The sequence below is a fragment of the Cydia fagiglandana genome, chromosome 3 (assembly GCF_963556715.1).
Source record: "Cydia fagiglandana chromosome 3, ilCydFagi1.1, whole genome shotgun sequence".
Classification (NCBI taxonomy): domain Eukaryota; kingdom Metazoa; phylum Arthropoda; class Insecta; order Lepidoptera; family Tortricidae; genus Cydia; species Cydia fagiglandana.
In genome coordinates, this window is record NC_085934.1 from 7046724 (window position 1) to 7071005 (window position 24282).

General features: G+C 38.2%; 1 protein-coding gene across 1 annotated transcript; it reads right to left on the bottom strand.

Moving 5' to 3' along the window:
- Positions 1 to 133: 133 nt before the first annotated feature.
- LOC134679939 (SHC-transforming protein 1) lies at positions 134 to 12650 on the bottom strand. Its single transcript, XM_063538891.1, has 8 exons — positions 12254 to 12650; positions 12059 to 12129; positions 11443 to 11841; positions 8858 to 8992; positions 7591 to 7691; positions 6832 to 6989; positions 5363 to 5485; positions 134 to 3800 (listed from the first exon to the last, which is right to left on the bottom strand). Exons 1-8 carry the CDS (start codon positions 12347 to 12349, stop codon positions 3669 to 3671), a joined length of 1215 nt encoding a protein of 404 aa, XP_063394961.1. The 5' UTR covers positions 12350 to 12650; the 3' UTR covers positions 134 to 3668.
- Between the last annotated feature and the right edge of the window lie 11632 nt (positions 12651 to 24282).

The window sequence follows — 24282 nt, forward strand, 5'->3', positions numbered from 1 at the left end:
ACCGGTATCTTGGGTCCAATGTGCATTGCGTCTCACTCTCTCACTGAGCAAAATCTGAATAGCAAATACACATTGCACAAAGAAATTGTACAGGTGGAATGTTCTTACGCAAAAATGACAAAACAAATAAGAGGGTTTAACGAATTATTTATTAAATCACATTCATATATCTTCACATAAACATAATTTAAATGAAGCCAAGTATTTCTCAGAGCTAATCTTTGTGCGCTGGTAATAATACAGTATAATTAATATTATTCACTAGATATTGAAAAGGGATAAATTAATATTATTCACTAAATATTGAAAATTTTGAGAAAATTTAGTTTAAAGCATTGCGAATGACACATTATATCACTTTAAATGGAAAAGGTTTTTTTAGTCTTAAATAATTAACTTCATAATATAATAGTAGTGTGATGGTTTATGTACAACTATTCATCATGGTTTATGTACCTATACTATACGTGTAAACAGACAAGTAGGTTATTAAAATTGTTAACATCCATCCATATAGTCATGTTGATGAGATAGATGGCGTTGCCGTCACTACAGTGGTCTCGTAGTAAAAATACCTAAGGGTGGTATTCCATCTGTCCAATGTGTATTTTGTCTCACATTTTGCTTAATGACAGAGTGAGATACATTGACATTGGACCGGTGGGATACCATCCTAAAATATACACAAACACACCCACCTTGTCAGTAGGAAAAGGTGCGTAATTCAACTTTCCTATGGAAAGTCAACTCCACGCGCCTACATTTTTTTTAAATGTCACTTTTTACTACTGCCAGAGATATATATAACTCCATATAAGATAAATAAAGTCTAAGAAAAAAACGTGCCTCGAAAATCAAGAAAGTCATTCCCGGCTAGATGGCGCTGACGACACCGTTTGATATTTAACAATTTTAACACATATCAGTGAAAGAACATGGGTCAGAATGGAATAATAAAAAATAAAAATCATTTATCCGTAAACATATTTTGATTAATTAATACATTTTCAATTTTATTTTAAGTTTTAATCGTGTGTCGATAGATGGCAGTAAATGTACCGTGACTACAAAATTTACTTTGGCAATAGCCCTCTATAATCTACTGCCAAAACGGGTGTGCCAGAGTTTAGCTTGCTACTTTGTGTTTTCTGAATGTCTTAAAATATTATATTGTTTTACCTCTTAAGTGGCGCCATCAACGACTAATAATAATGAATTTGTATAGAGATTAACAGTTCTTATTACTTAAAGCTTAAAACTAAGTTCACATTCAATTTTAAGTAAGCCTTCATAGCACCTATGTTATATATTTTCGTTAAATATAATATTACTTAATCGTAAAACATCGATACAACTTATTGCTGCGTGTTTGGTAAAGGCGCACCTAAATTACTAACATTAAAAATAACATACAAAAATAGTTGTTTAGTAAAAATACAGAATGTAAAAATCAAAGAGAATTTAGACTAGATGAATATTGTTAAAGTAAATTATGTTGTCAGTACATTTACTGCCATCTTTCGACACAAATGATTAACACTTTTAGAACGCCTTTTACAACTTTGATGTCTTTGATCCTTGTTCTAAAGTGTTAATCATTTGTGTCGATAGATGGCAGTAAATGTACTGACTACATAATTTACTTTGACAATATTCCTCTATTTCAAATTCGAGAGAGCGAATGACAATTAAAGGAAACAACAATCACAATCAACGAGCAAAATATGAAGATTTCATTAGATTTCAATAGATAATAAATTTCACAATGACATTTAACACACATAACGTAATAAACAATTAAAGATCATTGCAGAGAGTCTGTTTACTAATATTGTTTAAGTGTTTACGTATTCAAAAACCTTTCAAAACCTAAGGCATACTAAATTTATATCTAGGATGAACTAATTATTGTACTTATAATAAGTTCAGTGTCGATTATATTTTATATTCCACAACACCTAGTTACAATAGTACAATATTGTGAAATACAGTGCCCTCTAGTGACGCATTGTGATAAGACATATGCTAAGTTTCAACAGTGGAACTAGAAGTGTGTATTTTTTTGTTGTAAAGTAGCTTTAAGTTATATTATAATAGTGTTCAATACAGCCAATCAATACATATATCACACGGGGTTATTTAAATTAACAATTACGTTTTCGGTTCTACGTTTACCTTCTTACCAGTGGCATTCATATTAGTATTAGAATAAAATAATCCATCCACACGTAGTTTTACTGCACTGTAAAATATGTGAATAAATAAAATAATTCAAGATGCGTTGCGAACCCTTGACATAAGGTATCACTAGCGACATCTAGTATGTTTCACTGAACAACTTTATTTTCGTGGAACTATTTACACACAAGGACAAAGACAATTTTAATAAGCATGAATAGCATGACATAAAAAAGCAAATAAATAAATAATTTTGACAAATATAATTTACAGTTTTTAGGTAACAATGCTGACTTCTAGTATTAAAATTAAATGACTGTAAGTCTTGCGGAAAATCACAATTTGTCCAATTTGAATATCTGTAAATTTTATCATCAATAATGTATACGTGTCAAATTTTTTTATTCATATATATTAACCATCGACGACATTACGTAGGACTTTTTAGTGCAGTGTAAACTTACTAGTACATTTTTTTTTTAATAAATCAGTGCAACTTCCATGCACTGGCATTAGTAAAATAATACCTAAATAAAGTATGTAGTTTAAAATTAACGTTAAAATGCATATCATAAATTTGCAGATCATTTTAGAAACTTTAACTCTCAGTCTAATATTTTTCGTGTAAAAGTTGTTCGTAATGGCTACGATTGCTTTAAAATTCTGACATAAATCACTCGTTGTACAGTCTAGTGTAAAAATATGGGTGCACAAATCATCTCAATAATATGTCCTTGTCAGCGAATTAAGAACTATGGGACATATTTTTGAATAAGTTGGCTACACCCATATTTTTAAAGTTGTAAGTGTTCCTGCTATTACGCCTCGCGTAAGCATCAAGGTGATATCAACTCGACTGATTATCTATATTCAATCATTGACTTATAATATTACTTCGTAGTGACGGGCCTTACAGGCAAAACGAAGTGGGTATATGCAAAGAGAATTTGAAATAGAGAGTTACTGTCATGGTAAGTTATGTAGCTATAGTACATTTACTGCCATCTTTCGACAGAAGATTAAAACTGTTAGAACGCCATTTGACTTTGATCATTATTCTTTGACTGATGTGTTAACTTGTTAAATATTAATGCCATCTACTCGAGAGTTGAAGGTTATGGCGCCATCGCTCGAATAGATTGCCTCATACCATTGGCCTATAGTCGAGTAGATGGCATTAATATTAATAATGTTTAATAAGTTAACACAGATCAGAGAAAGAATAAGGATCAAAGTCAAATGGCGTTCATACAGTTTTATGTTCTGTCGAAAGGTGGCAGTAAAATTACAGTGGCTACATAATTTACTTTAACAATTCGTCTCTACACACTCTTTTGTATGTGTATTGGCCCACTTCGTACCGTTCGTAAGGCCCATCTTTTATACAAGTCAATGTATTGAAACGTTGGCATTCAGTAGTACATTTCCGTTGGCCGTAGGGTCACGCGTCACACGTTGACCTGGTGGTCGGGCCGGCCGGGTGCGCGGCCTCAGGAGTCGGCGCGCGGCACGGGGCGGCGCAGCAGCAGCGCGGAGTCGGCGGACACGATGGGCAGCTCGTTGGCGCAGTGGTACTTGATCAGGTGCGGCACGCTCTCGAACACGCGGTCTTTTGTTCGCACCTGGAATTGTAATGTGGTTTTTTAACCTTCCTAGGTTAACCCCGGTAAGTTTTTAAAATTCTGTATGTGCTTTTGGTTGTAAGAGAAATAAGCAATGCGAATATTTGAAGGAAAAATATTAGTTTTCAGAGCAATATTCTCGTTAGTGACTACCACTAGCGCCATCTAGTACGAAAAGAAGGAACTCTAATTTATTAATCATTAATAATCAAATTACAATCTTGTTTATTTCAAGGATATTAAGTGCAATGCGCTTATGAATGTAACAGAACTAACAGCAGTTTAAAGCAATAAAATCTTCTGACCCCCATTCGGTGTAAAAATACTACCACTAGCGACATCTAGTAGGGAAATGGGGAACTAATAAATATAATCGATCAAAAGCATCGAGCAAAAGAGCCATTTTTATCACACTTTGATTTTTATTTTTTATGCAACTTCTACTTAAAATCACGACTCGTCGGTCCTAAACTCCTAACATTCGTGGGTGGTATTCCATCTGTCCAAAGTCTGACAAAGTATTTACGTCTCAAATTATGCTTAATATTGAGTGAGACGCAATACACATTGGACAGGTGGAATACCACTCTTAGGCCCACTTGCACCATCGCACTAACCCGGGGTTAAGCTGTTAAACCGTCAACCTAGTGTCAAATTGTACTGGTAACTATGGTAACTAGTCTGTGGCCATGAGCAAAGACATATGTAACTTCGTATAAGATGAATAAAGTCTAAGGAAATCAAGAAAAAGTCATTCTCGGATAGATGCCGCACACACCTTTAGCCTATCCTCGGCTAGATGGCGTGACGACACCGTTTCATATTTAACAATTTTAACACATAGACATCAGTGAATGAACATGGATCAAAATGATATGAAAATAATAAAATTATTTATCCATATACAGGGTGGAAAGATGAGTCGGGCCCTGGAGGGGAACTACCTTAAATCCTTAAGCTGGCTCATTTTACTTAAAGGAGACTTTGAGTCCTTTATTATTAAAAAGAAACAAAACTGCATTCAAAGATTTTCTAAAACTCGCTAGCCTCGCCCAGGACTCGAACCAACTAAAAATTCCAAAAAATAAATCTCCAAGAAACATTAGGTCTTACACTCGTCTGTCGTACAAAATATCCATAAAATCTAATATTTAGTACTTGAGATATTTTTAGACAAGCCAAATTGAAGAAAAAAAGAAAAATACTTTGAATGCAGTTTTGTTTCTTTTTAAAAATAAAGGAATGTCTCCTTTAAGTAAAATGAGCCAGCTTAAGGATTTAAGGTAGTTTCCCTCCAGGGTCCGACTTATCTTTCCAGCCTGTATATAATTTTTTTTGATAATTTTATACGTTTTCATTATGAGTTTTAGTCGTGTATCGATATATGGCAGTAAATGTACTGTGACTACAAAATTTACAATGACAGGACCCCATTCTTTTTCCATGGCTAAGCCCATTCATAATAAAAAATAAAAAAACTGGCAGCTCCAGGTTTAACCGGTTCACCCCGGGGTAGTGGAATGGTGCAAGTGGGCCTTGTGTGTAGCAGTAGAGGTGCTCACCACGCCGTTGGGGTCGACGAGCAGCAGGTGCTTGTGCGCGCCGCGCCGCGCGCCCGTCAGCACGAACTGCCCCGCGCTGCCCGCCGACTCGCGCACCAGGAACTCGCCGTCCGCCGTCACCAGCTGAAATAAAAAAATAGTAGTTAGTATTACAAGGGATCAAAATGATATATTTCCGTCAAGGGCGTACATTGAATCCTGAATGAAGCGATGGATTCTACAATAGAATCCCGAACGTGAGGGATTCTAAAGTAGAATCCTGAGCGTAATGAGGGATTCAAGTGTTAACGCCCAAGACGAAATAATTTTGATACCGTGTGACACAATACTGCTTTTCACATCAACAATGAGGAAAATAAAAAATCTTGGTGTTGACACAATCTGATGCTTAAACAGAGTATTTAAGCTAAAAAAATAATGTACAAAAAAATGTAAAAATAGTGTGCTTGAACGAAAAAGTGTCACTTTGATCCCTCCTAGCAGGGAGGAAAAGTGCCACTTTGATCCCTCCTAGCAGGGAAGAAAAAGCTCTTTTCCGAATAGGTGGTGTGAAAACAATATTCATATTGCTATATAGATTTACCACTTGAAGATAACGGTTCAAGCAGAGTATTGAACCTGCAGAAGAAAACAGCCACATCAAATATTTATCGTTCATCCCTCTGCTAGGCGACGATATCGACTTGCCCCCCTAGTTCATTGGTTGGCGACTCCCTTGAATGCTTGAGATTATTTCATTATACTATTTTCATTATATTACTTCTACGAACTTCTTGTTAATTAAGAAAAATACATGGCCAAGGGAATATTTAATATCTGAACTGACTAGACTTCAGATAAAGTTTATCTAAAACTTGACAGTAGCAAAGAGAAATGGTTAGCGCGTACAAATAATATAATCACCAATAGATGTCGCTAGTAGTCACACGCGTCCTGATCAAAAACCAAACTTCATTATGTGAATGACATTGCCTATCATGGTGAATACTGGGTGAATATGTTTTAGAAAGTATAATACTCGTATACATACAATAGTTTATTTATTAGATCACAGAATCTGATGAAGATTGTGAAATTCCAAACTTCTTTTACATACATTCTGTTTTCGTGGGTGGTATTCTACCTGTTCAATTTCTTGGAGCAATGTGTGCTTATTTGCATCTTACATTTTACTTAATGAGAGAGTGAGACGCACTGACATTGGACAAAGAATTCCAGAGGATAGGCGGAATACCACCCCTAGCAGCCGTTTCCAAAGTGTCATATTGTTACGATAGATGTCGCTAGGCGCCACCGAAAGACGCATATGAAGGATATGGTGGAAATATTTACTAATTACTACCAACCGACGAGTAAAATCTCAGTACTTTATTTTTATAATGGCGGGTCATATACCCAAAGTGTGGAATCTACTTTTCCTTTATTTTCAAATGTTAGGCTCTAAAGTTACTTAGGTTAACTGTAGGTACCTTTTCAGCGGTGCTCCGTGCTATGGGTCCGTGGAACCAAGGTTCGCGCGCCAACAGTGCGGCCTGCTCGGCGGCCGAGAGAGGCTCGGGCTCCGCTGACGAGCTGGAGGTCGCCGAGGTGGTCGCCGGCGACGTTACTGGCGCCGCGGTGAACGGTTCTGAAACACGCAGTATCTATGTATAGAATGTGTTAACAATCTAGTATTGATGTGCTAAATATATTTTAGAATTTTCTGGGTGCCCTCTGGCTACTAAAATGTGAAATAATACAATAAACCACGCGTTCACAATTTAAACTTTATTAAAATTAGGACCACCCTAAAAAAATTGTGTATCCATGAATAATAGGTAATCAGCAATTTGGATGGTTTTCTCTTTTTTTCAAAAGAAAGTTGGGAAAGGTTGTATTTTATTCTAGATATAACTTTGATGTATTTAGAAATTCCCATGCATATTTGGATATTTGGGAGTATTTCACATTTGAATGTATACATAGCAAAAAACTAGTGCCTATGCCAATTCTCTGTCAAGCGGACCCCAGGCTCCCATGAGCCGTGGCAAAAAGCCGGGATAACACGAGGAAGATGACATAGACATCACATAGATGACATACTTTATTAAATAAATAAATATAAATATATATTATATATATATAAATATAGCTAAAAAGCCATATTTCCAAATGAGTAAATGTTTCTAGTATAGGTCATATTCACGCATGTGAACGATGTGCACTTGTTAAGCAGGGCAGGTACTCACGCATGTCGAAGATGTCGGTGTGATGGTTGGGCAGCAGCGCCGTCGGCGGCGTGCGCGGCGGCGGCGTCTGGTTCACGTAGTGCCGGACACTCTCCTCGCACCTGTTACAACATGTTAGACATCGGTTACACGCTAATTCTGGCGTCAATTCAGTCCATCACTCCATTCGAGTTTTGACTGATGCCAGAATGATGGAAAATGGACACGGTTAGACGATCAGTCCAGACTGACAACAGAATGATAAAATTACGACAACAGACATCGGTTACACGCTAATTCTGGCGTCAGTTCAGTCCATCATTCCATTGTTGCATGGAATGTGACGTCGGTGACTGACGCGAGAATGACACAAAGAGGTTACACGATCAGTCTCCTATCAGTTTTCTGTCATTCAAAACGGACTGGAAACGGACTTCCTCTATTTCTTTAACACATTCATTGCCACTAAGTGCTACGGGTTACGCTAGCAGCGCGTAGCCACTTCTTTGCCGCATGGAGCGCGTAGTCGCTACGAACAGTGTACAGTCGGGTTCTTGGCGCTGAATGTGTTAAGAGCCTATAAGCACTGCTGCTGCTGGGCAAAGATATTGGGGAGGTCTTTGCCCAGCAGCAGCAGTGCTTATAGGCTCTTGACTTTCACTCTTCCAGATTAATGGTAACATTCCATTTCTAACCGCAGCTGCATTACTGTCAATTTTACTATGGAAATTGACAATGACAGCGACGCGTCCAGTACCGGTAGTGCAGCTGCGGTTAGAAATGGAATATTACCATAACTGCAGCATCCGTCCATTTGCTAATATATTAATACAATTTTGAGGGTAACTTTTCTGCTTAGGCTGGTAAAAAGTTACCTGATGCTCAGAGCTCATGCTCAAGATATTAGGCCACTAGGGAACCACCGCTAACATTAAATCGTAACGAATAATGCTTCGGCCACGGAACGCGAAGTCTGAGCCTCAAGACCTCGCCGACCTCCATACATTTGTGGCGTTAGAATTAAGCGTGCACGCTCCTGACGCTCTGAGTGTACATTTCGTGGCCCTCAGGTAAGTTAGGTGGAATATAGCAATATTATTAACTTACGAGGAGATTGGGGGAATGGGTTGCAGCGGCGGCGGCGGCGGGTGGCGGTGGGACGGAGGCTCCGGCGGCATCTTGACTGGCATGTCGTTGTAGTTGTAGCACTCGCGATCATCCAGCGGCCGGGAGCCGTTTAGGGTCAGGTTGTGAAGAGTATGGGCATAGTCGGTAATATATTACTTACGAGGACATTGGGGGAATCGGCTGCAGAGGCGGCGGCGGCGGGTGGCGGTGGGACGGAGGCTCCGGCGGCATCTTGTCCGGCATGTCGTTGTAGTACTCGCGATCATCTAGCGGCCGGGAGCCGTTTAGGTTTAGACTGTGGACAGGAATAATTCGGTAAGAAGGTTGAAACAGACTTATCATAAACATATTTAACAGCCTCCTAGCCTATAGTTAGTAGTGCCCCTACCTACGATGTAGGAGATTCAAATCCTGGTAACTAAGGGAATTTATTTTATCACAAATAAATGTCAAATGTCACATGGCTGTTTTCTATGTATTCAAGTAATTATCTGTATATCTATGCATAATATCTATATATCGTCACATCACATAACAAGCCTTATTGAGCTTACTGTGGAACTAGGTCGATTTGTGTAAGATTGGTATTTATATATTATATAGTATTTATAGTTTTAAGTAAACAGTTCTGTTTGCCTGGTGGTTCATGTATATTGACGGAGTACATGTGAATGGATTTCATGAAGGAGCATACGGAAATATGCTCTTTGTGTTCATATAATAATAGACATAGTACACTTAAGACATCATAGTTCTAGGAATAGTTATTAGATGACATCATTTCATCACTTATATGAACAATAAAATTCTAAGTATTAACAATATAGTCATACATTGACTGTCATATTTATCAAACATCTACTTTAGCAGACCATTCTTTCCTCTTGATAGTTTATCTACCTCTAACAGTCTAGCAATGTAACTTATTAATTTTTAATACCTTACTCTGGGCGAAAATATATATATATATATATATATATATATATATATATACTTTAATAGCTTCAAATTAGCTTAACTTCAGGTGTTCGCGTTGTTACACAACTTCACGTGCCTTGTTTTATTTTGGACCATAACTTACTATATGCTTAAAAAAAGTAACCCAATGACGTCGCGCGACTTAGGGGTCATCCATTAATTACATCACACGTTTAGGGGGAGGGAGGGGGTCAAGAAAATGTGACATATTGTGACATGGGGGAGGGGGGAGACACAAACTTTGTGACGTCACTTTAACTTCATCAGTAACCGAAAATTTATTTAAATTATTTTATTCGCTGTACATTTAAATAACAAGTTTTAAAACGATAATCGTTTTTATTTGTTTAATTTTCTTTCCTAAGTAGTTTTGGGTTATAAAATTACTAATATTTATATCGTCAAAAATATTTTGATAAAATATTAATAATACTTAGGTACTTAGTTAATTCGATTTGGCGATTTCGTAGAAAAAATGTGACGTCACACTAGGGGGGAGGGGTTTGCCAAATGTGACCAAGTGTGACAAGGAGGGGGGGAGGGGTCAAAAAACCTAGAAATTCGTGTGACGTAATTAATGGATGACCCCTTACGAGAGGTCATAAATGTCGATTTTAAGTCCAAGGGTGCAGGGGTGCCTTCCTTATGGTCCAAAATAAAACAAGGCATATTCTTAACTAACAACAATACATACATATGTAACTCTGTATATGCTTAAAAAAGTAACCCACTGACGTCGCGCGACTTACGAGAGGTCATAAATGTCGATTTTAAGTCCAAGGGTGCAGGGGTGCCTTCCTTATGGTCCAAAATAAAACAAGGCATATTCTTAACTAACAACAATACATACATATGTAACTCTGTATATGCTTAAAAAAGTAACCCACTGACGTCGCGCGACTTACGAGAGGTCATAAATGTCGATTTTAGTCCAAGGGTGCAGTGGTGCCTTCTTAACTAACGACAATACATATGTATACATATGTGACTTCTTAAAAAACATCAATACATATGTATACACATGTATGTATTGTTGTTAGTTAAGAAGGCAGCACTGCAATCAAGTTTCAATTAGAAATCAACCTCATTACCACCAACAATATGGTATAAACCTTAATAATGTCTGTAAATTAAGTGGTCTTGCCCATATATATTATTAAAACTCATAAAACATATTACAACTACATGTATATTACCAAATCAGCTTTCTCAAGTCAATGCAAGGCTTGAAAAAGTGTTATTAGAAACTGCACCTTATAACTGTATCATACAGTCCAATTTGCATTGACAAAATACTACATGAATGCAATAAAAATATGCAAAATGCAAGAGCCATTGAATTCAGTATAAAAGCAACAAGGTCTGAGTCATCCTAATTTATTAGCAGTACACAGCAGACCAGTTAATTGATAGCTTTACTGTGCAGTGAATCAGCTTAGCAAACATTGTGTATGTTTGATGTATTGATTTAGCAACAATTTTAGAAGGGGTAGTTATCTATACCTTTATCATATTTGTGGAATTTGAAATATGGTGATCTCATTTGAGGAAAAATATTAAACAAAGTATAGTTACTTTCAGTTTAATTTTGACAGGAAAGGTTTAATTCCATTTGTTTGTTATGAATATTGTTTTTTTGTTAAGAACCACCTTGCTTAAATGGGCTAGAAGCAATAACAAAAGGCAGGAAGTCAATGGCCGCTAGGGGCATCAGGTTTAGGGCCATAGTTTAGGTTAAAGAACAGAATAGATGAATGTTTTACTTACGAGGAAGGTTTTGTTAAAAATTCCTTGAAGCGGAGTTCAAAGGCTTGTCCAATGGTAGCAATAACATCCTGAGCTAACCTCCCCCCACACTCTAACACATAGCATGCTCTCCATTCTGAAGGTGGCGCTGATTTGGCTACATATGCTACAAAGTCTAAAGAGTCTGCGTCACCGCCAGACGCAAATGACACTCTTGGCATATCATGTCGGGCTACTGTCTCGTGTCCTTCAAGTGCTGCTAAAGTTATGGCTTTGGATGAGATGGTGAGGGCCACATTGGCTCCGGAATGTGCCATGCGGGGCTTTGCCGCTAAAGCTCTTGCTGCAGCTTGGCCGACACGGCGCTTTTTGTCTGCTGATCTTAAGCCCGCTGCTGCACAAACTCGGGCTATGCATTCTCTGTGAATGTAATGTATGGGTTTGTTTTCATAAATTAATTTCACTAGTTTTATTTACAAAAAAACTGCTTGTTATTAACACAGAAAACTGCCTTGGTCTGGGTGTTATTAAGAAACAATTCAACAATTTTCCTCTTACTGATTTTATAAGTCATTTTGAATAATGTAGGTATGTTTTTCAAATGTACGGCTACACAGCCAAAACTTGAATTACTTACTTAGCTACTTGAGATCTGGTCTCAAAATCCAGCTTTTTCATAGAAGTCAGCACCTCCATACACCCAATGTACTGCAAAATACACACAAGCCTATAAATTTAGAATGTGCATAACTTAAGGCATATTTGCGTCACAGGGGACTTCCTGTTGTGATCACAATGTTCGAGGTGAGCTAGGAATGTCGCTGTTTCTTACCCTGACCGCATATGTTATGCCGTCGCTCGCTAGCACGGAGTCCGGGTGGATCCAACCGCGGACCGGCTTAGCCACAAACGCCCCGTTTTCCGCCATCTCCAACACTATTTCAAAACACTACCACAACAAACAAACTCTCTTCACACTTCGCCTACTCTAAGTTATTTTATATACGCTTTCATTATGATTCAAACCATTAATTCACAGACGGCGCTGCAATTGTCGCTGGCGAAACAGCTCACGCATAACGATTTAAATTCAATACTTTATTAGGAAATTGCAATGTTCAATTTTGCGAAAGCGTGCGAATCGTGGTACAATTTAACAATAGTGTTTAAAAAAATAAATTCCACACAATCACAAAAGTTACAACTTTTTTGACAGAATTCATAACCAACCACAGATAAGCAAAATAAATCATTTAAAAGGGAGGGAAGACCATGGGAAGACATTACATTACATTGATTCTTTTACGCGCGTAATGTTGGCTGAACGTTTTTTAGCGGTAATTAATTTCGTGGTGGTTTTCGTTTCTCTAGTCTAGTCAGTGCCGGATTTACCACTAGGCTGAGTAGGCTGAAGCCTAGGGCGGCAGATTTTAGGGGGCGGCAAATTTGGGTAAAAAAAATATTTTATGTGCTGTTCAGATAGGGTAGACCAGAATTTATTTGTAAAATTTAAATAACAAGCATAATTTGTCGATTTTGCCGCCCTCTGTCATGTCAAGACCTTTTTGAAGTACGGAACCCTAAAAATGTACCTACCCACCTACCATTTTCTCGAAAAATTTCGCGCTCGCTACGCTCGCGTTTTCATTTAAGTACCTACATTATTTGTGACCCATCTGACTACATTGTAAATTTGGGATGGTCGTCGATTCTTGTATCTTCGTGGTATTATGGGTTCCGTTTTTTTCCTTTTGAAGTACGGATACGGAACCCTAAAAATTTACCTACGTACTATTTTCTCGAAAAAATTTCGCGCTCGCTACGCTCGCGTTTTCGTTTACCTAACTACATTTTATTGTGAGCCATCTGACCATATCATTGAATGATAGCACAGAACCTAGTAGAACGCCAGCGGTAATGTCCACGCTATCGGAGCAGCTTTCGTCTACTATACGGCTCATATGCGTCTACCGGATAAAAAGCTAGCGATCCATTTGTATGGCATAGTCTTTCGAGCAGACTCAATGCCAGACCCGACCGAACTCCTTAGCTATATCCAGCCTGACTGCCAATGCCTCACCTTGATTCTCAATGGCCAAAACCCAGCGGTACCCACCGGTCACCGATCAGATCAGGCAAATATAAAGAGGTTGCATCGTCATTGAGTGACAAAAACGGCCCATATAAATCTGTATCTAGAATGTGACATTTGTGACGTTACCTTATGTGCATGTTAATATGGCTATGGTGTGTTGTAGCGAGGCGGATAGGGGCGGCAAAATCGGCATAGCCTACGGTGTTAGAATGGTCAAAAGAGGTTTGGCGCCAGAGTACTGGCCGCATTTGGTATTCTATAATTTCATATCAAATCGTGTTTGAAAATTAGATTCTATCAAGTGTCATGCTGCGTAACTGTCTGTGTTTTTTGCTCTTTGTTGATGGTTTAATTTTACATAATAAATTAGTACTAATTTATTATTTAATATCTTTTTATTCACAAGGGACTCTGCGTTACAAGTAGTGATAATATTATGTGTAATAATATCAGGTTAAGGGCCGTCGCGCAACCATAACTGCGTTATGCCCATAGTGTGAATAATTTAGAAGATAGTGTTGGCAAAATGAGTGAAAATGCAACTTCGAGTAGTAGCAACAGTGGAAATGCAACTTCGAGTAGTAGCATCAGTGGTTTGCCATCTATAGAAAAACTGGATGGTAATTCCAATTACGCAACATGGAAGTTTATGATGGAACTGTATTTGGTCCACGAGGATTTGTGGGAATACACGAGTGCTACTCCTGCAGCCACCGACGTTTCAGGTACGAAACGGGACCAAAGAGCGCGTGCAAAGATTTGTCTTATGGTCCGACCCCATTGTCTAGTGCATGTCCGTAAAGCAAAATCAGCTAAGGAAGCTTGGAAAGCATTAAAGAATGCATTTGAAGACAAAGGTCTGAACAATCGCTGCCGCCTATTGTCAAAGCTAGTGAGCTTGAGGCTGGAACAATTCTCGTCGGTTCGAGATTATGTGACATCTGTCATGGCGACGTCACAAGAGCTGTTAGATTTAGGGAAGGAGATTGATGATGAGCTACTAGCAGCTTTACTTCTTCAAGACCTTACCCCAGAGTTTCAACCGTTGAGGTTGGCCATAGAGAACAGCAACATTAGTTTAACTACCGATTATGTGAAAACCAAGCTGTTTCAAATGGAAGATACCTTCGCAGCAGGCTCCAGCGAGAAGCAACCAACATCTGCGCTGCTAACAAAGAAGCATAAGGGCAAGAGTGCACCTAAATGGAAGATCAAAGGAAAGGTCAAATGCTTCATTTGTGAAGGACCTCATAAGGCACAGGAATGTCCAGGGAATCCGAAAACGAGGAAGGAGGCACTGCAAGCCTATGCGTTTGGTACAGCGATGAATCCACACGCAGATGACTGGATCATAGACTCGGGAGCGTCTTCAAATATGACTCATCGGAAATCTTGGTTCAAAAACTTAAAAGACTCTAAGAAACCCTTGAGAGTGACATGTGCAAATGGTAATGAGGTACTTGGCGAAAGTGAAGGTACGGTAGTTTGTGAATCTATAGATTTGACTATAAGCAATGTAACTTATGTCCCTGAATTAGCCTCTAATTTATTGAGTGTGAATGCTATCGCGAAAAAGGGACATGTGGTGGTATTTACTGAAAAAGGGTGTGACATCTTTAAGAGTGATGAATGCGAGATTAGAGGTAAGGCTGTAGTGAAAGGTGTGGAAGAACGAGGCATTTATAAAATAAAGTGCTGTTCACAGGGTTCTGCGCTTTCATCTGCAACTGCAAGTGACCAGCTGATGCAGTGGCATCGGAGGATGGGGCATCTTGGTATGAAAAACCTCAAATTACTCAGAGATAAGATGGCAACAGGGGTAAGTTTTCCTAACACTTTATCTAAACTTGAGTGTATACCCTGCATCATGGGAAAACAGACAAAACAACCCTTTATAAAAAAAATAAAGCGACGCGAAGCACTGAGGTGCTAGGTCTGGTACATTCAGACGTCTGCGGACCTATGGAGGTTCCTTCAGTCAGTAAGGCCCGATACTTTTTAACGTTTATTGATGATTTTACTCGAAAAACTTTTGTATATTTTCTAAAACAAAAAAGTGAAGTATTTGAAAAATTTATGGAGTTTAAAGAGTTTGCTGAGAATCAAAGTGGGAAGAAACTGAAGATCCTTCGCACAGATAACGGCACAGAGTTTGTCAATAAACAGATGGACAACTACTTGAAAAAGTTCGGGATACAGCATCAACTGACAGTTGACTACACACCAGAACAAAATGGCGTCGCCGAGCGGGCAAACAGGACGATATGCGAAAAAGCAAGAAGCATGCTGCATGACTCCGGTTTGGCTAAACGTTTTTGGGCAGAAGCAGTCCACCATGCCGTTTTCTTAAAAAACAGGTCACCAACGCTAGCGGTGAAGAATATGACACCTGAAGAAAAGTGGTCACGGCGGAAATGTGACCTCAGCAATGTGAAAATCTTCGGGTGTAAAGCATTTATGCATATCCCTAAACAAAAAGGAGAAAGTGGGATCCCAAAAGTAAAGAACTGATTTATATAGGCTTCTGTGATAATTCCAAAGCTTATAGATTAGTGAACCCCACTACAGGCGAACTGCATAAGGCAAGAGATGTGATATTCTTAGAAAGTGAAATACATCATCAGCATTTGGAAACAGATCCAGAGGAGATACTTAATATGTCTGAAGAAAGCGTCAAGGCGACACCTCATCAGAACATGTGTGATGACTGTGATGAAATAGAAATTCCACTTGCAGTAGAAAATGAGGTTCCTAGATAAGAAGTCGTAATTCCTAGAGTGGAAGACGTCCTTCCTAGAGAGGAAAGACCGGAAAGTGGTATCAACAGTCCTAGAGTCGACCATGAGCCAAACATAGAATCTGATCTGGCCGAGTCGGACTGTGGATCATTTTTAAGTATCGATGAAGAACCTGAGGAGGAACAGGAACGGAGGTACCCCCTTCGAACAAGGAAACCAATTCAGTTTCCGGATCATGTACTGTATCAAGCCATAGAATCGGAACAGGAACCCAGAACGATTCGTGAAGCACTGTCAAGAGATGACAGCAAAGAGTGGAAAGTCGCCATTCAGGAGGAGTTGAATGCGATAAAGAAAAATAAGACATGGGTCTTAGTCAAACGACCAGAGCGATGCAACGTCGTTGATTCAAAGTGGATCTTTAAAATCAAAGACGAGGGGGAGGGAAGAAAAAGGTACAAGGCTCGGCTCGTGGCTCGCGGTTTCAGCCAGAGATATGGCATTGATTATGATGAAACCTTCTCCCCGGTCGTTAGACACAGCTCGCTAAGGACACTTTTAGCATTGGCAGCTGATTATCGCCTTCACATTGACCAGATGGATGTCAAAACGGCATTCCTAAATGGAGACTTATCTGAAACTGTGTACATGAAGCAACCAGAAGGTTTTGAAGAAGGGAGTTCGGACTACGTATGCTTACTCAAACGTTCCCTGTACGGGTTAAAACAAGCCCCTAGAGCATGGAACACGAAACTGAACAATGAGTTGCTACAATTAGGTTTTACGAGGTCTAAGAACGAACCATGCGTTTATATTAAATCTAGTAACAAAAAGATTACTATACTCGCAGTGTACGTGGATGACATCCTTATCTTGTGGCATGATAAAAAGGAGCTGAACTCTGTCAAAACCGATCTCATGAAAAAGTTTGAGATGAAGGATCTTGGTCGTGCGAAATTTATCTTGGGAATTCGGATTACTCAAACTGATACTTCGATCAAAATCGACCAAGAGAGCTATGTAGATAAAATATTGAAAACCTTTGGTATGGTTGACTGCAAGGTCGCATCAACGCCTGCAGTGCCTGGACAAAAGCTTGAGAAGCCAGGAGAAACACACAAAACTGATGAGGGCATACCATATCAGAATCTCATAGGGTCACTTATGTATCTGGCGGTCTGCACGAGGCCGGACATAGCACATACTGTGACTTATATAAGCCAATTTAACACGTGCTATACTGACGAGCACTGGATCGCAGCGAAGCGAGTGCTTAGATACCTAAAGGGTACAAAGAGTCAAGGACTCAAGTACAAAAAGTCGGACAAGATGAAAGGCCTAGTCGGTTATGCGGATGCTAGCCATGCTACATCCTACGATAGGAAATCGTTTACTGGTTTGGTCTTCCTATGGAAAGGAGGAGCTGTTTGCTGGGAGAGCAAAAAACAGAAAACGATTGCCCTTTCAACTGCGGAAGCCGAGTATGTTGCCATCTCAGAAGCAGCCAGAGAGGCAATATTTATAAAACGATTTGTTGCTGAGATCACTGGAGAACAAGAAAAGCAGTTAACTATCTTCAGTGATAGCCAGTCAGCAGTTGCCATCGCGCAGAATCCTGTGCACCATCAACGCACAAAGCACATTGATGTGCGCCACCACTATGTGAGAGAAGCGGTTGAGAATGGGCATATCCAGTTAGTGTACTTGGAGACAGAACGAATGGTGGCGGACGTACTTACGAAAGCCTTATTGAAGGGTAAGTTTGTGTCGTGTGCAAGAGGCATTGGTCTAGACCTCTAGAGGTATGAAATTAAGGAGGAGTGTTAGAATGGTCAAAAGAGGTTTGGCGCCAGAGTACTGGCCGCATTTGGTATTCTATAATTTCATATCAAATCGTGTTTGAAAATTAGATTCTATCAAGTGTCATGCTGCGTAACTGTCTGTGTTTTTTGCTCTTTGTTGATGGTTTAATTTTACATAATAATAAATTAGTACTAATTTATTATTTAATATCTTTTTATTCACAAGGGACTCTGCGTTACAAGTAGTGATAATATTATGTGTAATAATATCATACGGGCGGCAAATGTCTAAATCCGGCACTGAGTCTAGTGTGGTTGTGTCACTTTTGATTGCCATATTAAAGAATGAGATGACAATAGCATATAAATATAATGGAATAAAATCTAAAAATGTGGTTGATATCGTTTCTAACAAAAGTTCCTAAATCACTTCTTGAAAGATATACTGGGTCAAGCAAATCTTGTCAGTAGCAAACGGCGGCAAATTTGAAAAATCGCGGGTTAGCAACACTGTGTTCGAATAATTCGAAAATCGCGTGTCATCTGTGCTTTATCTGTGGAATGTGGATCGGGAATGACAGCCATCATCTGTGTTTACATTCTGAATCGATTCTATTTCAAGAGATATTTCTGCTGTGTCACCATTAAATACCAATATATTAAATAAGATTGTGCTTAATCAAAGCTAAGATGCCTACAATGCCTACGGTGGCAACTGAGAAATCTAATAAAATATTAAAATCCAGTAGTAGGACATCTACCTGCTGAAGCAATGATTTTATTCATACATTCTTGTTTAACGGCATAGTCCACTTCTAATTTTTAGTTAATCATTTTTATCAACATCACACACCGCTTTTAAATTGTCCGTCCATACTACTGGAGTCAGTTATGTAACGCTGCCATACATGACCCAAAAAAATTTTATTAAGCTATGAGCTTCATCACATCTGATATTTGAGTAATTCTAAGCATTTCTAGCGTGAAGTGGGGGGGAGGGTGGGGTACAAAGACGGCCGCCATCCGTCATCTTTAAAAAAAATCTACTCTGATCCTGGTGGGTACTAGGGCAAGTTTGGTATCATTTTCGTATAAACCAAAGACGTAGAATTCATTGCTGATATTTGTTTTTTCAATTTCATAGTAATTTTACAAGAAAAACGTAAAAAGGTGAAAAATTTGGTTGGAGATTTTTGCTACGCGGAGCCGAAACTACAAAAGATAGAAAGTTGAAATTTGCACACTAGATTACATTTATAAAGTGTACAAGAGATAAGAAGCGATTTTGAGAAATTCAACCCCTAAGGGGGTTAAAAAGGGGATGAAAGTTTGTATGGGGTTCAAGTTTTATTTTAAGCTAGGAATTTGAAACTTCGTAAAACGATATATTATTAAAATACAAGAAAACTGATTTCAGCGTTTTTGAAAATTCATCCCCTAAGGTGGTGAAAAAGGAGTTGAAAGTTTGTATGGATATCAAAAAAATTTTCGAACGCGGGACTTGAATCTTTGTATTTGGAGATATTATTAAAAGACAGGAAAAGTAATTTCAGCGTTTTGTAAAATTCATCCCCTAACAGGGTTAAAAAGGGGTTGAAAGTTTGAATCCATTACAAATCCGAGCAGACACACATTTCTTATTGCCTCCCAGGCTTGAAATGCTTAGAATTACTCAAGGAACATATGTGATGAAGCTCATAGCTTAATAAAAAATTTTTGGGTCAACTTTATAACTGCTTCCGCTATACCTATTAATAACAATTTCAAACATTTTCAATAGAGAATCCGCGAGTGACAATTTGAATTGACGATCGCGCTCAGCGGAAAAAAAAGTTTAGGTTCGATGTACATTGTACATTGCTGCTTTTCTTAGCGCAATACTACTCTTTGAGTGTTGCCCTACTTTAGTTTGCTTTACATTGCTACTGACAAGATTTGCTTGACGCACTATAGGTGGTCGATCGAGGTGATGGACAGATGGTCGATCATAATTTTTGTTTGGTAACCAAATTGCACGTTAGATGGCGCTGCTCGGTGAACTAAAAATCCTGAATCGTGCCATTAGATTTTTCTTGGAATTTTATTAGATTTTTTCGTGCTATTAGATCTTTGATACACGATAATTACATTATGGGTTTGGTTTTAAAGAACAAAAGTTCACTTACAATGAGCTTAAACTATAAAGAATTTCATGCATGGTTTACAACTACAGACGTCCAGCTAGTCGATGATAATAATTAATATACATATATTATCACTGATATATTGCGTAATTTATGGCTTTTAGCTAAGTAAAAAAGTTGCTGGGAATCGAGCAAGGCTTCGGATCGCGATAATTTAACGATCATTTTGTTCTTTCCCAATACTTTGGCATTCGAAGGGTTCCGAAATAAATTAATGCATGCAATAGGTTTAGGTACTCGTAACATTCTAAAAGTTGTAGCAGAAAATGTAGACGGGTCATACTGCTGTATTCGAACTTCAAGATATTCACAAGAGACGACACATACTAGATCCATTCTAGATACGTTATAGTTTAGATATCAACTATAGTTCTCTTTTGCAGCGCAATTCGGGCAACCAATGTCACTTTTAGGTACGTTAGATAGAGTAAGATATCTATTAGATGTGAATTGGATCTCTAAGTCATATCCTGTGGAAATCGTTCAACAGTATCTCCAGAACCGCGCAAATGTCAAATTTGACAGATTAGATCTTAAACATATCGTTATCGTATCTTGGTGATGTCTAAAAGATATCTAATAGATATCTATTTCAAAATCCGAATCGGGCCCATAATGGCTGCTTTCGAGGATTTTGCGTCTAGATAAACGAAGAAATGAAAACGAAACTGCTGTAAACTGAGATTTTAACTGTGGGCAACTTAAACGGCTGTGTACTGTAATATGAATTCCGCTGGTATTACAGAATACAAGCCTTTATAACGTTTATGACGGCACTTTCACACTCTGTCACTTTAAAATTTGTGCAGAGTTAGCTTAGACCGACGATAAGGATAATAAATATTTTGAAGCTTACCCTAATAGTTACTACCTTTAAAGCTTCGTACAGCATTAAAAATGGGAGTATTTTTAGACAGTGCCCACCTAATTCAAATTAGGGCCAGGTAATTGAATCGAGGGGTGTGCCGAAAGGTCGACCCTTATGCTTTTCGACGCAAATTATCCTCACTTAGCATTTATTTACAAAATTACCTACCTGTTTTACAAAACATACCTGTTTTACAAAATTGTTATCTTCCGCTTTTTCAGTTAATTCTCCTAATATCTTCTAATCTCTGAGAAAAATGCGCGTGTTGAACATATACCGGGATAATGATTCGCCTATTCGCGTGTAGACGCAATACGCATTGCAATATTTGCCAGAAAGGCAATAGGTACCTAGATAGAGTAAGAAGGTATTAATTAGCGTATAAACAGATGTCCAAATTAATATTAAAGGAAAAATGGAATATTTACGGCTTCGGGCAAGACTCTTGCGACCTAGTTAATTAATTGGTTTACCAGCACTAACATACGTGGTCAGCATCATAAAACTTTATTTTTAGTATCAGATGCGAGAAGGCGAGCTAAAAATTTATAATTATTTGCTATTGGTGGTTTTATGATTCCGCAATGAATGAAGATTAGAATTGGACCAAAGAAAGTCTGCAGCGGATTTGATAGCCCACGCAGTGCAAGTGTCATTTATACGTCATTAAGTCATAATTTCATAGAAGTTTGACGTTTAAAATAACACTTTCCCTACATAGGCTATCAAATCCGCTGCAGATTATTCTTGGTCTGACTATATATATTTTTGATGGTTTTACTTCATAAAGCATCTTCATGCGACGTTACGTGTTCTTTAGTTTAGGCTGGTTTAGGCAATCATATTTTATAATCAATTCAATCATAGTAAAGTTGAGCCTGAATAGCCTGATGGATAAAAGCGCGACTGATTAAGGTATATATATATATATATATTAACATTTTGATTGGCTTACTTGTATTAGTGCGAGATGGGAGTAACTCATCAGTGGATATAATGCTTTCTCTTAACCAAATAACTTGCGCCCGTGCCGCAAGCATTAACTAAACCCAGTAATTTGAGTATACTTTACCATTCTAAAAATACGTATCACTACCCACAGTCCCTATTGAAAAAGCCACAAATTCCCTGTGAACGTATTATTTCCGGGTCCACGGGTCCGTGGGCTAGTGGCCGAGACAGCGCTATTCGGCCATCCTAAAAGTCCCCGCCAAAGAGTAGTATAATAGTCCCTGCGCTCCCATTACTAGTAAGTTATTGGTTTGTGGAACAGTTTTTAGATGACTGTAACCGCCGAACTATTTACTCAGTGGTGTTTTATTACATTACAGAAATAAGATTTTACCTAGAAAAAGCATCTGAGCTTATAGGTTCTGCCTAATTATTTGGCTAAAAATGTTGAACATACGAGTAAATAAACATAATCATAGCACGCATTAAATCGAAATTTAATAATTGATACGTATTGCTATACTGTACCCGTATAGTAACAGCACCAGTCATGGGACATTTAAGAGGGAATTTGGAGTATTTTTGATATTTCCCTAATACATGTGAATGGTCTACCGCTTAGCGTATTGAAAGATGAAAGTCCTACCCGTCTTTCATGTTTCAGGCGTGTTGTATCAAAGATACTGCAATGAGTTTCCACATACTTAACAAATTAAAACTATGCTATTTTTCTCCAGTCATGGACACCAAAGCTCCAGTAATGGGCCCCCCAGTAATGGGCACTGCTCTATCAGTATAAAATATTGAAACAGGGCATCAGATCTGGTCCATGTTATCATAATATTGCATTATCATCCGATTTGCATATTTAATTACGAATACAAAATTTCAACTCAATCGGAAAACGGGAAAGTGGCTCAAACTCGGCTACCAAGATTTAACCCACACTAAAAAACGATATTAATTTATCCGTAGTCCGAGCATACCTCCTGGTTGACATATTTCGTAACTACATTTTACTTCTGTATTGTTTAAACATGAAATGATGGCATGGCAAGCATCATTATGTAAATTGCCCATTATAGGAGGTATGCAGTTTTACAGCTCCTATAATGGGATTGGGCCAAATACCACTATTTTTTTACATCTGTGGAGTCACAACATAGTATGTTGTATACCTTATCTCATGGTAAATGCAATTAACAAAACACATTCTAGTTTTCATCAAGTATTAATTAATTAAAATTTAATAAATTAACTCACCTCTCTTAGCGAAGTTGTTAAGAATTCGTAGTGGTATTTTTTTTCAGTGACACGACAACTTTTGGGTTGACGCCAATTTCTTAAAAAACAACCAAATTTAATAAAAATTCAAACTGAAACAGCTCTAGGACTCTTATTTATGATAATATACAGGCAGTGTTTATAAACTACTTTTAGACACTTATTTTACAGGATTTGTGGTTTTTTGTCCCATTACTGGTTCCTCGCCCATCATAGGGTACACTACTATACTGTACTTACGGATTGCTACCCAGAGGGGTAGCTACATACATGCCTATTTACAGTATTTACTTGTTTTATGCACTATGGTAAGCATTTTAAATAAACAACGCTGGTTGCACGTAAAATAAATTATCTACTTAAACAAAAATATGTCACAATAAACTGTATCCAACTGTAATAGACTATACTTAAGATAAGCCTCATAATATTTACAAACTACTGTACTAATACAGTATGCTGGACATGAACGAACTTTGTCCTAACTTCGCCGCAAACTGCAAAAAAACATTTCACGGGATCAAACCTAAGACTTTTATTATTGTTTGCGCCAACTTTCAACGCGAAAAATCTGTTGTCTTACCGTAACATGAATAACAAAGTTATGCCATTTAGGAGTTTTGTTCCGGCGGCCTAAAACGTTTACGTTTATTGTCCAAATCTACCCCCGGACGTTAGCGTAATCACCGTCTCGGGATTGAGCTACGACCGGACACTTTTACACCGAAATGAAAAATATTTAAACGTTTTTTAAAGTTGAAGTAAAAAATCGTACCTAGCTCTATAACTTGGCTTTCAAGTTGGCAGCGAAACTAGAAAGTCGACAGTTAAAGCGACACGCACATCATTATTTTGAAAAGAATACGCTTCCCCATTCGCGACAGCGTTTCATAGAAGGCTGTAAGCTGCCCGTGTGTTCGCATTGTTTACCGTGCGCAGC